The sequence below is a fragment of the Lycium barbarum genome, chromosome 2, assembly GCF_019175385.1.
Source record: "Lycium barbarum isolate Lr01 chromosome 2, ASM1917538v2, whole genome shotgun sequence".
Taxonomy (NCBI): domain Eukaryota; kingdom Viridiplantae; phylum Streptophyta; class Magnoliopsida; order Solanales; family Solanaceae; genus Lycium; species Lycium barbarum.
The window spans coordinates 143,633,889-143,648,608 of record NC_083338.1 but is presented as its reverse complement, the minus strand read 5'-3'; the positions used below and the strand labels follow the sequence as shown (position 1 = coordinate 143,648,608).

General features: G+C 33.9%; 2 protein-coding genes across 2 annotated transcripts; both read right to left on the bottom strand.

Annotated features, from left to right (window-relative positions):
• Nucleotides 1-977: 977 nt before the first annotated feature.
• Nucleotides 978-1,448, bottom strand: LOC132629074 (secreted RxLR effector protein 161-like). Its single transcript, XM_060344814.1, has one exon. It carries the CDS (start codon nucleotides 1,446-1,448, stop codon nucleotides 978-980), a length of 471 nt encoding a protein of 156 aa, XP_060200797.1.
• Nucleotides 1,449-9,141: 7,693 nt separating this feature from the next.
• On the bottom strand, nucleotides 9,142-14,720 carry LOC132627761 (serine carboxypeptidase-like 11). The gene is made up of 14 exons (XM_060343336.1): nucleotides 14,514-14,720; nucleotides 13,535-13,680; nucleotides 13,083-13,159; nucleotides 12,833-12,955; nucleotides 12,515-12,617; nucleotides 12,308-12,345; nucleotides 12,110-12,208; nucleotides 11,538-11,627; nucleotides 11,307-11,456; nucleotides 10,565-10,636; nucleotides 10,110-10,237; nucleotides 9,888-10,001; nucleotides 9,509-9,554; nucleotides 9,142-9,390 (listed from the first exon to the last, which is right to left on the bottom strand). The coding sequence occupies exons 1-14, from the start codon at nucleotides 14,678-14,680 to the stop codon at nucleotides 9,307-9,309; spliced, it is 1,437 nt and encodes a 478-aa protein (XP_060199319.1). The 5' UTR covers nucleotides 14,681-14,720; the 3' UTR covers nucleotides 9,142-9,306.

Below are 14,720 nucleotides of genomic sequence, written 5' to 3'. Positions count from 1 at the left end.
GCCCAGAATTTTAGAGAAAACAAAAAGGATAAAGAAAAAGGATAATTTTTTGGTTTGTTGATATGTTCTCAAAGGTCTTCAATTTATAGGGAAATACTAATGCGTAGCATTTACAGACAATACATTATTAACAAAATCAATATATCAATTATTGATGTTTAATAACATGAGTTATCGTGAATGAGTTATTCATCAATTCAACGAAAAACGCATTGAAAGATCAGGTGTTTGTCATGAATGAAAGGAATTCATTCATTCAAAGAAGTTACATCACTCCAACAATTAAAGACTCTGCATTAATCTCAACAGTCCCCCACTAATGCAAAGATAAAGATTAAGAACAAATTCTGGGTGAAAAGGAAGGAACATGTACTTAAGTGTCAATATCTTTCGATTTGAATTAACACATAGTGAAACGAGGCAACAACTAATATCCACAAAGTGAAGTACTCTTGAACTGAATGGACATAAGTTGAGACCCCCATAACACATACGATATCCTTAATTTTGGACCACTTCCGCGATACTAACAAAGTGCCTTTATGGTCATGCACACACCTTAAGTCTAATGAGTGCTTTAGAAAGATGGCCTAAGTCTTTCATAAAAGGCGATCACACCTTTACACTCACATAGGTGATTCCATCAAGTCTATCTTATAGAACACCTTAAGGCTATGGAATCATTGAGAGCAAAGAGCTCAACCTTATAAACACTACTACGCGCCATAGGGATAGGAAATTTAGTGTTTATTGATGGCTTATATGGCTTCGTTTGACCACAAATGGGTATCCACCATATTACCTCAATCCATAGGCTTTAGCCCCATCCCCTTTGACGTTCCAAGGATCATTTTCCTTGTTAAACCCTTGGTTAAAGGATCTGCCAAATTTCTTTTGGACCTTACATATTCCAAGGAGATAACACCATGTTTCAACAACTGTTTAACTACACCATGTCTGATGCGGATATGTCTCTTTTATCCATTGTATACACTGTTCTTAGCAATCCCAATTGCCGCCTGTAAATCACAATGTAAGGAGACTGGTGAAGCTTGTCTTCCCCACAATGGCACATCTGCCAAAAGGTTTCTCAACCACTTAACTTCTTGCCCTACCAACTCAAGAGCAATAAACTCATACTCCATAGTAGAACGTGCTATACAAGTCTGTTTGGAGGACTTCCAAGAAATAGCACCTGCACCCAAAGTAAACACATAGCCACTAGTAGAGCCAACTTCGTCATTGTCAGTTACCCAGTTTGCATCACAAAAGCCTTCTAAAACAGCAGGAAATTTATTAAAATGCAAACACCAATCCATAGTACCTCTCAAATACCTTAACAAACGATGAAGAGCATTCCAATGTTCCCTACTGGGATTATGAGTATATCTACCCAATCTACTAACAACATAAGCTATATCAGGCCGAGTATAGTTCATGAGAAACATTACACTCCCAATTATTTTAGCATATTCAGTTTGAGAAACACTGGATTCTTTATTCTTTTTTCAAGTGTATGCTAGGATCATAAGGAGTTCTTACTGGAGCAACATCAAAACAATCAAACTTCTTTAACATCTTTTCAATGTAATGAGACTGACACAAAGAAAATCTATTAACAGTTCTTTTGATTTTAATGCCTAATATCACATCTGCTTCTCCAAGGTCTTTCATTTCAAACTTAGAACACAAAAAATTCTTAGTCTCATTAACAACATTAACATTAGGGCCAAAGATTAACATGTCATCCACATATAAACATATAATCACACAATTTGATCCTATCATTTTAGAATAAACACAGGTATCAGAAGCATTAACAACAAAACCATCAGGCACTAATGTGCCATTGAACTTTTCATACCACTGCTTAGGTGCCTGCTTTAGGCCATACAAGGACTTTCTCAATTTGCATACTTTATCTTCCTGTCCTGGGACCACAAAACCTTCAGGTTGAGTCATATAGATCTCTTCCTCTAAATCACCATTTAGAAAAGCCGTTTTAACATCCATTTGGTGTACCACTAAATTATGAATAGCAGCTAAGGCAATAAGAGTTCTAATGGTCGCTATTTTAGTCACAGGAGAATAAATATCAAAGTAATCAACACCTTGCTTTTGGTTAAAGCCCCTAATTACAAGTCTAGCCTTATATTTATCAATTGTAACATTAGGTCTCAATTTTTTTTAAAATATCCACTTGCTACTTATGGGTCTAGAACCTGTAGGCAAATCATGCAAGTCCCAAGTGTGATTAGAAACTACAGAGTCTAATTCACTTTTAATGGCCTCTTTCCAAAACATAGCATCTATTGACCTCATAGCTTCATCATAAGTTTTAGGGTCTTCCTCTATTAAGTAAATAGACACCAATTCATCATTTAAAGCATCAATATCACAATTCTCAGTCAAAAAAGTAGTAATAAATTCAGGACCAAAACTAGTCTCAATTCTACGTCTTTTACTTCTTCTAAGTTCAATTTCATGCTCATTATCAACAACATTAGAAAAAGGCACGACATGAGAATTAACAACTATAGATATAGAAGCATTATTTTGCACATCACTAGGCACATTATTTTTTAATGGGAAAACATGCTCAAAAAATTCTGCATCTCTAGATTCACAAATAGAATAATCATTCAAAGACATAAATCTATAAGCAGCACTATTTTGAGCATAACCAATAAAAACAGTATCAAAAGTTTTAGATCCTACATTTACCCGTTTGAAATCAGGTAGATCAACCTTAGCCAAACACCTCCACAATTTCATAAATTTCAAGTTAGGGGAAAACCCTTTCCACAACTCATATGGAGTCTTGTCTAACTTCTTATTAGGGACTCTATTAAGAATATAACATGTAGATAAAACAGCTTCCCCCCACATGTTGTCAGACAGACCCGAACTTAAAAGCATAGAGTTCATCATTTCCTTAAGGGTTCGATTTTTGCGTTCAGTTACACCATTTTGTTGGGGATTATAGGGAGCACTAACTTCATGTATAATACCATTTTTCTCACAAAAATCCTCTAGAGTATTGGTACTATATTCACCGTCCCTATCAGATCTAAGTCTCTTGATTTTTCTGTCTAATTGGTTTTCTACTTCCGCTTTGAATTTCAAAAACATGCTTTCTGCCTCATCTTTAGACTTAAGAAGATATACCTTAGTGTATCTAGAAAAGTCATCAACAAAAATAATGTAATACTTCTTTCCACCTTTACTAATCGCGTTCTTGAAATCAGCTAAGTCTGAATGTACTAGTTCAAGCAATTTTGTCTTCCTACTAGTAACAGATTTAAATGGTTTCTTAGCATGTTTTGCTTCTACACACACAGGACACTTAGAAAATGTCATCAACTTTTACCGCAGGGATTAACTCAATTTTCTAAGTCTTTTTATAGAAGCAATATTAACATGACCTAGTCTACCATGCCATAAATCAATAGACTCAGCAATATAAGCAGAACTGGAAACATTTTCATTATTGATAATCTCTTGAACAATGTTGAGTACAAATAAACTCCCACTAAGATACCCCTTCACAACAAAGTCTCCCCCACGAGAAATAATAATTTTATCAGCTTCAAAAATAAGTTTAAGGCCTGCTTTGTTGAGAAGTTCTCCAGAAACTAAGTTTCTACTTTCGGAGTTAAACTTCCGTTTGTCCATATTTCGAGAAAAAGTATCTCTTGTTTTTCATTCCCATTCCAGGTACATACAGAACATTGTTCAAGGCTAAAGTTTTTCCAAAAGTTAATTTAAGTAGGATTTTTCCTTTACCCATAACTCCAGCAGTAGTGGAGTTACCCATGTAGACACACTCACCATCAGTAGACTCCTCAAAGTTATGGAACAACTCCTTATTAGCGCAAAGATGCCTTGAAGTGCCCGTGTCCAGAACCCAATCAGTCTTGTTAACTACCAGATTCGTCTCAACGACCATAACAGCAATAACTTCATTCCCCTCAGCAAGATTGGCTTAGGAAACACCTTGTTCTCCCTGCTTCGAGTTTTGCCCTTGTCTTTGATTACACTGAGCAACCCTGTGACCAAGTTTCCCACAGACGAAACAAGGTCCCTTGAACTTCTGGATTTGGCTCTCCGGCTTGTTGAAGTGATTCTTCTTCTTCCCATTTCCTTTTTTCGGGACTTTCTTCTGCTTGCCATTGAATCTGTCTTTCACAACAGTACCAGAAGTTTCCACAAGGTTAACTTTAGGAGAGTTAAGGGAAAGAGCTTTCATCTTATCTTTGAGACGGTTTGCCTCTTCAGTCCTCATGTGACTGATCAGTTCCTGAAGGGTCAAGTCCTTCTGCTTATGCTTCAGTTGGTTCCTGTAATCACTCCAAGAAGGCGGGAATTTCTCAAGCAGAACATTGGCTTGAAAAACCTCACACATCTTCATTCGTTCGGTCAGAACAGCTGCACTTAAGTTCTCATACTCATGAACCTGTTCCATAATTGGCTTATTGTTAACCATCTGGAACTTAATCCACTGGCCAACAACAAAAATTTTCTTCCCTACATCATCAGCACCATATTTCTTTTCCAAACTGTCCCATATTTCTTTTTCAAACTGTCCCATATTTCCTTGGCAGATTTATAAGTAACAAATAAATCAAATAAAGTATTAGTCATATGGTTCAGCAAATGCCCTCTAACAGTTTTGTTATCCTTTTCAAATTTATTTTTAGTTGCATCATCAACAACCATAGCAATGCTAGAACCAGTAGTGGCGTTAGCAACATCAACAACAGTGTTAGAACCAAAAGTAAGAGGTTCGTTAAACAACACATAATCAACTTCTAATTGTTCAAAGAAAATGAGAAGTTTCTGTGACCAACGTTTAAAATTATTTCCGTCCAAAGGCTCGAGCTTTGACAGATCAGGAAGAGTTTTGTTCAAGGAAATAGCCATTTGTTCAATATTGTATGTATTAAATTCGCTTTCAAATTGTTAGGGAAAATAGCACAATATTGATATTGAACTTGGAATTAAAAAAATAGTAACCAAATTATCACAAATACTGTGTTGTGGCAAGCCACTACCTTGAAAGCGATTTTCGGCCCAACACCGGTACAAATCGTTCACAGCGGGTCGCTCCCCAAGGTTTCACAGTTCTTCCAGAAACGTGTACTCGTGGCTGGAAGTTGGAGTATTTTGCACAAAATACAATTGCCCAGAATTTTAGAGGAAACAAAAAGGATAAAGAAAAAGGATAATTTTTTGGTGTGTTGATATGTTCTCAAAGGTCTTCAATTTATAGGGAAATGCTAATGCGTAGCATTTACAGACAATACTTTATTAACAAAATCAATACATCAATTATTGATGTTTAATAACATGAGTTATCGTGAATGAGTTATTCATCAATTCAACGAAAAACGCATTGAAAGATCAGGAGTTTTTCATGAATGAAAGGAATTCATTCATTCAAAGAAGTTACTGTCACTATCCAAATCTGACACTTAGGCTGTGACCGGGCACCTTTCGAGCTTCTACCCATAAGGCGAACCCTCTAAGCTAATCATGCAAAAATTAACGAATAAAATGAATAATACGCAAAGTCTCATAATATAACGAAAAGTGCGAAAGCGAAATACAAATACTGAGTTTTGCCCATAAACCCCATAAAATGTCTAAGTCATGGAACTACTAGTCTGAATAAAAAAGTACCAGACGAAGCTCGGAATACTACTAAGTCGACTAAAGAAGAAGAGGCCGCCATGATCTAATGATGGCTCACCTCCACTGAACTGGACTGAACAAAGCTGGAATGAATCAAGTATCGGCTACCTGGTCACCGTTAACCACACCTGCACACATACAACATCAACAAGTGTGAGTCTAAAAGACCCAGCAAGATCATCGACACTCTCAGCTTACCCCTGGGGCAAGTCTTTGAAATTCCTGATAATGCATAAAAGCAATTACACAGTACAAGTATATTAAATATATACAAACACTGAAGCTAAGCTAAAATCATGAAGCACAACCAAGCAAAACATGAAATACTCTAAATCTGAATCTATACTCACGGGACATAGTACATATTTATCTATGTCTTACCCCGTTTTCCGGAGAGGACATTATTTACCCCCCATCTTACTCGGACGAGCAATACATGAAATACACTGAATCTGAATGTATGCTCACGGGACATAGTACGTATTTGTCTATGTCTTACCCCGTCTTCTGGAGAGGACATTATTTACCCCCATCTTACCCGGGTTACTTAAAATTCTAGCATCTATCTCTCACCGAACATCAATGGGACATGTGGATGTATGCCCCCCCCCCCCCCCCCCCCCCCTCCTGAAGATATGATAAGTGGAACATACATCCATTCAATACCACTTCTAAACTTTACACTTATATAAATAGTATCTATTTAAGCGAAATTACGCTAAAGGACTCATACGGTCATTACTTGAGAAACTTGGAAATTATCCAATTTAGATCATGCTTGCCCACTCACACGAACTAAATAGTTTAAATGCATGCATACAACACAAACCATATGCTTTTTATGAAAAGCAAGTAAACTAAGAGTTTAAAGCCTCGCTTGCCTTATAACCGGATCGCAACCTCTCCGAAAGTGCCAAATTTCCATCAAACAATCTCCAATAGCTTCAATCTATTCAATACCATAAATAAATGGTCCAAATTAGTGTAAGGAAACTAATTCTATAATTTTAGGTTTAGAACTAAATTTCAACATTCTAAACCTTAATTCTTTTAAAATCTCATTACTCTTTAGTAGAAAATATGATCTAATCCCAAAATAACAATAATCACAGTCTACTACACATATATAAATCAGGACTAGAACACCGACACAAGAAAAAAAAAAGTAGCAATATCACTGACATCACCATTGCCATGACTATAACCCGTGTAAACCGTGTGGTAATGCCCCGTTCATTTATTCTTCATTGTATTGTAGTAAATAGATAGAGAAGGGAAACTAAAATAAAATAAAAGGACACAGTTTACGAGTAGAACAATTTAGAGAATTGCAGTAAAATAGTTTTCCCACTTTCAACACCTATCTTGCCTTATTTAAAATCCCCCCACTAATCAATCTACCCCTATTCATAGCCGTGGGTCCCTCTAAACATTGGGGAATTATTAACTCACGTCTAAACTTTTCTTGTCTTCACTATTATACTCAATTAAATAGTTACATCCTGACACCAACACTATGTATAACTAAAGATGATAAAATCTGTACCTGATTTTCTTCAAACTTGTGGAAAAGTTCACTGTGTGATACTAGACACAGCAACTGCAATGTTCTTGTTCGACCCTTTTTTCTTTCTCCTTTTAGGTTAGAGGCAAGTTAATGTTTTCCTTCTATTCCCCTCTTCCCCTTAGGAAATATAACGTGGCCAGTAAGCTGAAGTAGTGGGCTTGGCCCACCTATTTACTCTTAACTAATTCAACATCTCATATATTATATCATATGAATAATATTTAATTAAATACATATACACTCATATTATATGAGTATATTCCATAATTAACCGCTTTAATACAAGACCGCTAAAATTAAATAAACTATGAATAAGGAAGTCATTCTAAACACTTGAAAATTTTCGGGTTGTTACAGTTACATTACTCCAACAATTAAAGACTTTGCATTAATCTCAACCGTCGTTCTAATGCTCACGTGTTTGTTATAAAAAATTATATTAACAGTTCTTTTAGTAGTGTGTGCGTTAACCGGTTGTACATACATTATTATGAAAAATTGCTTGAATGACCGACATGAAATGACCTCGATTTGGAGTCTGTGATGGTTATTTCATGCTACACTACCACATTGTTGGGTCTATGTCGATAAATTTGCAGTGTTTTTGATTGTGAATTGGTCTAGTATTGTTGATGTAAGTGATGGTTATTTCATGCTGCATTTCATAATAGATACTCTCATTTGATTGGATCATGTTTGAAGGTGGAGTTGTAAATTATGTGTTTGTGGACAATGTTCGCTCAACTCAAAAGTTATTTTATTAAATCTATTTTCCTTTTAACACTGTTGTGAATTCAAAGTTAAGTGAATTTTATCTAAGTGGGAGAATATTGATTTTTTTTTTACTAACCGTGGATGAGCAATAATTTAATTGTTGTGATTTTTAACATGCTAATCAATTATAGTTGGCGGACATGACTCGAATCACTTATTTTTTGGTGTTTCTTGTTGTGTCACTTATCTGTAGGTATATTAGGCCCGAGACTTGATGTCTATAGATATGTGGTTATGTATTACCAAAAAAAAAAATATTGTTGTGTCCCTTTCATCTTTTTAACCTTAGGCAAGTGCTCTATTTAATTGCCACTTATAGCAGGTGTAATTAGTGGAGGAAATAATCACAACGCTCCACATTTTTAAAACGCTTCCGCATTGATGATGAAAATGGCTTAGCAAGTCTTAGAGCCCGTTTGGATTGACTTATAAGTTGCTTATAAGCTGTTTTCAGTTTTTTTGAGTGTTTGACTGACCAGCTTAAAGTCATTTTGTGCTTAAAATAAACTCAAAAAAATAATTGAGCCCATTTGACTTAGCTTATCTAAAGCAGCTTATAAGCTGAAAATAGCTTATAAGCCAAAAAAAATAAGTTAGACTACCCTAACTTATTTTTTTTAGCTTCTAGCTTATAGGCATAAGCCCATCCAAAGAGACTCTTAGCTTGCTTTTATGGGGTTCTTGATACATAAAATGATCAAGGGTTGACGTTATTCACAATTAACTTACAAAGCATGTAGGCATGTAGCTCCACCTTGACCAGCTTAATTACTACAACATGACATCTATTTATTTTACTGAAAATAAATCAAGCAAAGATCTAGACATTTGATGGACAAGCTTCTTCTTTTTTATTTTAAAATCAATCTGTTGGAGTCTTGGTCATAGATAGGTTCCACCAGTATTTTATTATTTTTATCTCTTCTTTCCTTTCTTTCTTTGCCATAAACAAGAGTAACAAGAGAGAGCTTTGCTTTTTCTTATCTTTACCACCCCAAAAAATAGCACGAAAGCAAGATATAATATAAAAAATGAAAAGTCGAATTCTAGTAATATATATAGATAAAAAATTAAGATTATCCAAAAGCTAAATGTACAATGCGACAGAAGTAAAAGTTTTAATTGCCTGTAGACTCATCCAATGTAGGGCAATTACATATGCTCTGCAATGAATAATATTAGGAAAAGAAAAAACAATTGCGTCTGAATAATTACAAAAAAATAAATAAAAAAGAGATAAACATCAAATGCTGGCTAATAGCTTCAATAGTCTATAAAGGATCATGAGATATCCATCTTTTGAACATATTAAAGCACTCTTCCCTCTTGTACTCAGGAGCCACGTGTCCTGCTCCCTGTTTAAAATATGTAAAAAAACATAAATTTATAAGGAAAAAGAAGAAAAAAAAAACTCAAATAGAATAAACAAATCATGCTAAGGAAAATAATATTATTGACATATAAAGTTCTTGCCTTCACGGTTGCAAAGGTCATCTTATTGGAGTATGATCTTGTGTAACTACAAATAAATAAACAAATCAGAATAGTAAGGGAAATAATTAGTAGCCTGTTTGATTAATTTTTCAAAATTTATTTATTTTGCAAAGTTTTTGGTGAGCAGCAGTTTGCATCTGACTAATCAACTTGAAAAATACTTTTGATAATATTAGAGCAGTAATTTGTGCAAGATTCTAAAAATGCTTATGAGAGAAAACAACTTTTTAAATTTTTTGAAAAACAACTTATATTACTATTCAAAAATATATTTTTTTTCCTAAAATTTTGGTCAGACAGGCTACAACTATATTGTGATAAAAATCTAAAAGAACAATATATAAATCTAGAAAAATACCCTGCAACTTGACCATTAACAGTCCATTGACGCCAATTATCAACAATGGAATAGTTCAGTGATTTAATCCATGCTTCTGTAGATTGGAATGGTACACCCATATCGTGATCCCCACTGTTTCAACAACAAATGTTTTAAATTTACTTAATAAAAAATTTATTTTGTTTTCAAGAATTAATAATATGAACAAACTAAAACTTTGATTAAGAAAGAAAAAATTACCTGTATATAAGTGAACGGTAGCCTTTAGAGCTATGATTTATGTGATATGAAATACTGTCCATAAAGGTAAATGTGTAGGTTTTCTTTATACCCTTTTGCCTGCATCTTGCCCAGTGATCTACAGTTCCCTGGGATGGAATAAAAAAAGACAGTTAAGGAAAAATAATATTGCCTCAATTTTCTGGCAGTTCTTTTAATTTATTTAAAATTGTGGTGTTTGGATCAATTTGTGCTTGTATCTATTGGGATTTGAAATGGAGATATGTACACTAACAATGTATATGTTTCTAAAAAAATGATCTACATCAATAAAAAAGCATCTCTTTATATCAATCATGATATAATAATCTAAAAATTAGACTGAAAGTTACTATAACAAGTTAAATGTGTCAGCACAGTCTTGTCATTTATTATTTTCAGTTTATAAAACTTAAATCCATGACATAATCACAAACCTTTCGAACATGGAGTGCTTTCTGAACTCTAGGGTCATTTGCCCATTTATTTGAGAGGTCGTGTCTGTCAACCTGCAGTTATGATAGTGGTTAAGAATCACATTTCCAACTGTATTTTTTCTTGTCACAATTCCAACTGTTATGTACTTATGAGTTTAAGCGAATACCACAAGGCATAAGCATTGAAAAGTTAGAAGAAAAAACGTAAAAGTCACTTTACAAGCCAAGATTGTGGTGGGGTGGTAAGCACCCTTCAATCCTTAACTAAATCGGATTCACGCCTTATGAGTAGAGTCGCATTTAGCATAGAACTCTTTGGCCCAAAATAAGGCTGTCGAAGGGGACGAGATGTAATAGGACAGGACAATTTAAGTGAGAAGGGACGGGGAACAAACTTAAGGGGTTAGGGGGGACGAAACACTAGTCTTGTCCCATCCCATCCCACAAAGCTATTATGGGACGGGATGAGACAGGGACGTAAATCCCGGCGCCATGGGCACCCTTACCTTACTATGACTGTCCAACAGGACGGGGGACAAACTTAAGGGGATACGGGAAATGGGGCCCTAGGCGGAACGAAACACTACGCCCATCCCATCCCACTAAGCTTACAGGATGGGACGGGACGATCATGTCCCCCGGACACCCATACCCCAAGATAAAACTTTCCGATACGAATCCGAGTTAGTTTGTCCTTATGTTTTTTTTCTTATATATCAAAGACAACGGTGGAGGGACTTACAAGGCTTCCATAACAACTGGATGAGATGGAATTCTCCTCAAGAGATCTTCTTTTTCTCCCTCGAAATGCAGATATAAATGGCCTTGGAGATTCAGTTTCTGATCCACATATGGGTTCTAAAATATGTTGATCATTAATATGCCACAACAGCTACAAAATTTTCAAATTCAACAAATTAACTACTATCCAACTTAATTCTGAAACATAAATTATACTTAAGAAATTGTTAACCTCGTCCACTATCTCTAGATCCTGGGTGCATTGAGCATTAGTGGGAGCAAAGTCCTCTCTGTATTCTCCCTTGCAATTTTGCACCAGTGACTGTTATGAACAATATTAATATTGTAATTTCGGTAAAAGCTCAAAATGCAAAGGATAAAATATTTGAAGATAAAAATTAAACCCTCAATATTATTAATTCGTTAGGCCAAGTTTTCAAATTTGCTTATTTTGAAAGTGCTTTTTGGCGGAAGTGTTATTTGAAAAAGAGTCTTTAAAAAATAGCAGTTTGTGTTTGACTAACCAATTCAAAAAATATTTTTGTCGGTATCAATTCTCGTACTTAGATAAGCTTTCAAAAAAAAATTTCAAGGAGAAGCTACTTTTTTTGACCTCTGGAAAAGAACTTCTGTTAGAATTCAAAGTTTACAAAAAAAACAAAAAAACTTGGCCAAATGTCCTCAACTCTCCAAAATAAGTACTTTTTTGAAAGGAAAAAAAAGTACTTTTAATTTCACAGAAAGCTTGACCAAACTGATTATAACTCATCATTGTTTGAATAAACTAATATTGGTGGAAATTACCTGATAAAGATCATTAGGAATGATTGCCATACCAAGAAGAAAAGGCATCACAAAATTTTTTTCTTCAGGAAACGTCAAAGGATTTCCCAGTAGATAACCCTGACATTAACCATAACAATTGACAAAGATTAGGCTGTTAATTTCACTACTAATAAAAAAGATTAAGAAAAGAATGAATAACATATTAAAAATAGAAACCTTAAGGTTAATCAAAGGCTTGTTGCCTGCTTCAATTCCTGCAATTAAATAATTAATTCACTTTTAAGTATATGAACAAGCAATGCTACTAATAAACTGTAAAAGAAAGTATATACAATAATACAAATAACCGGCTAATTAACGAGAAAGCTCTGCAGTTATAAGATACATAAACTCAGGATTATATATATGAAGTTAATTAATTACCATCTGATATCAGTTGGACAATACGTGGAAGAATGATACCAGAATATGAATCTCCGGCCAAATAAAAACTATTTGAACTGAATTCTGGATTATCAACGAGCCACTGCAATGATGTAATTAGTCAATTTAACTAGGTTAGAAACAAAAAATATTTTCTTGCCTTAAAATTAGTCTAATGTTATGTTATCTCGCAATCAAAAATGCGAGATCATCCGAGAAAAACCATCTTCAAAATGCCATTTTCAGCCTCGAAATTTGCTAACATATTGTAATTGGATTTGTAACGATTGAGTCCAAATTTGTGTATTATATACATACCTTAAGTAGAAATTCATAGATGTGCTTGCATGCTTCGACATCAGTGACATTAATTGCTTCTGGTGTTGTCGCATAAGAAAATCCTGTCTCTACAGGTTGTTCTAAGAAGATTATATTTGCAACCTATAAGTTTTGAAAATATCAACACAGTTAAATTTGATCCAAATTTAGCTCCAACTATTACTAAGGAAATACAAGAATCATAGATGTACTAATTAATACTCCATATATTCTTGTTTTTTGGAGTTACCTTGGTCCATGAATTTGGAGTCACTCCAAGTGTTGGTAAGCTCCCATTGTACTCTTTTTGTTTGTAATATAATGGCCCTGCATTATTAGGATTTAGGCAAAGTATCATGCAACATTAGTCAACAACCTTTGGTAATTCTAGCAATAATCATATAAACAGCATCAAAGTTTCAACGTAATAATTGCATGTAGTTCAAAGGAAATGGTTATATCAAACATTAACAATCTCAGAGAATTTAATTTCTATGCATTAGCAGTGTAAAAAAATATCTATATAATCAGATCACTTATAAAATAATTACATGTAATTCTTTATGATAAACATTAATTAGAAACTTGATAAAAATAATAACTAAATTATTTTCACATGCTAAAATGAACAGATAATGCATTGTCAGTCTATATAACTTAAATCTAATTTTCATATGGTTTAGAAGATCCAATTATACTAACCAATTTCATAGACAACACCATTGAAGGAAGAGCAACCAGGTCCTCCAGTGAGCCACAATATAAGAGGATCATTTTCAGGATCTGATTCTGATTTAATAAAATAATAGAACAGCTGTTTTTCCTCTTCTTGACCCACACCTACATACCTGATGATATAAATATTTAAGTATAATATTTCCAACTTAACCTTCTTTTATCTTTAATTAATTAGAAAGTCTACACGAGAGTTAAATTAATAAATAAAGATGATGAAGGTGATGTTACTGCTGTTAGATGGTGTACAGTAACAAAAAAGAATGAGTAACTTCCAAATTTACCGTTCAAATTTAGATATTTAAAATGTCAAAATTTCAATTATGTCACGTAAATTGGAATATAAGGAGTAATATATCAAGCGCACATTTTGACATCTAAATTCTGAACTAAAATTTAGATATTATTGAATGAATTTAAATTTTATACAACGTCAATATAAAAAATTCTTTTCACTATTATGATCCAAATGATTTTCATATGCAAGTCTCTTTAAAATATGTCATTTGAAATCTTAAAAATAACATATACTCCTTACTGCACCAGGTGAAAATAGCCTGCTGGTATAAAAATATTTACACCGACAGTCTATATTAATTAAATTCTTTTAGAATTGGTACAAACTATGATTTCTTATAATCAAATATATAGGTAAATACCATTTTTGTTCCTCCTTTTACCCCCTTCCTGACTCACTAGAAATCCCATCCTCTGGGCTGTTTCTCTACATTTGCTAGCTCATTACCTTAATCCATTATAATCAGTAATATCTTTTCTCTTCCAATCAGTAGTAATTGTTAGGACCCTTTAATTGGATCCACTTCCAATACTTATTAATTCTCTTTACTCAGCATAATTAATCAGAATTTAGCAAAATGTGCATATAAAAGATGAAAACAAAGGCAAACTAAGCCATGGAAAAAAGTTTAATAAGAAGGAAACTAACCCAGTTTCAAGATGAAAAGGAAGGCGACCTTCAAATCCAGGAAGAAACTCAACTATTGAGCCAGTTGCAGCAGCTTGCTGCGGCCTTATTTGTACCACTAATAATAATATAAAAAGAAAAAGATGAAGAAACATATTGGAGCTCAGTGAATATCTCAATTTCACCATTAATGCTTAAATTTTGAAGATCTAGTTCTGGAGTATGTTA

What these genes read in the sequence shown, in the direction of transcription:
- LOC132629074 (XM_060344814.1), bottom strand. Translation starts at nt 1,448, where the DNA reads ATGTTTCTCATGAACTATACTCGGCCTGATATAGCTTATGTTGTTAGT.
- LOC132627761 (XM_060343336.1), bottom strand. Translation starts at nt 14,680, where the DNA reads ATGGTGAAATTGAGATATTCACTGAGCTCCAATATGTTTCTTCATCTT. An exon ending in CCTTTTCATCTTGAAACTGG is followed by an intron (nt 13,681 to 14,513) that starts GTTAGTTTCCTT and finishes TTATATCATCAG; the next exon opens with GTATGTAGGTGTGGGTCAAG. An exon ending in TCTATGAATTTCTACTTAAG is followed by an intron (nt 12,618 to 12,832) that starts GTATGTATATAA and finishes ACATCATTGCAG; the next exon opens with TGGCTCGTTGATAATCCAGA.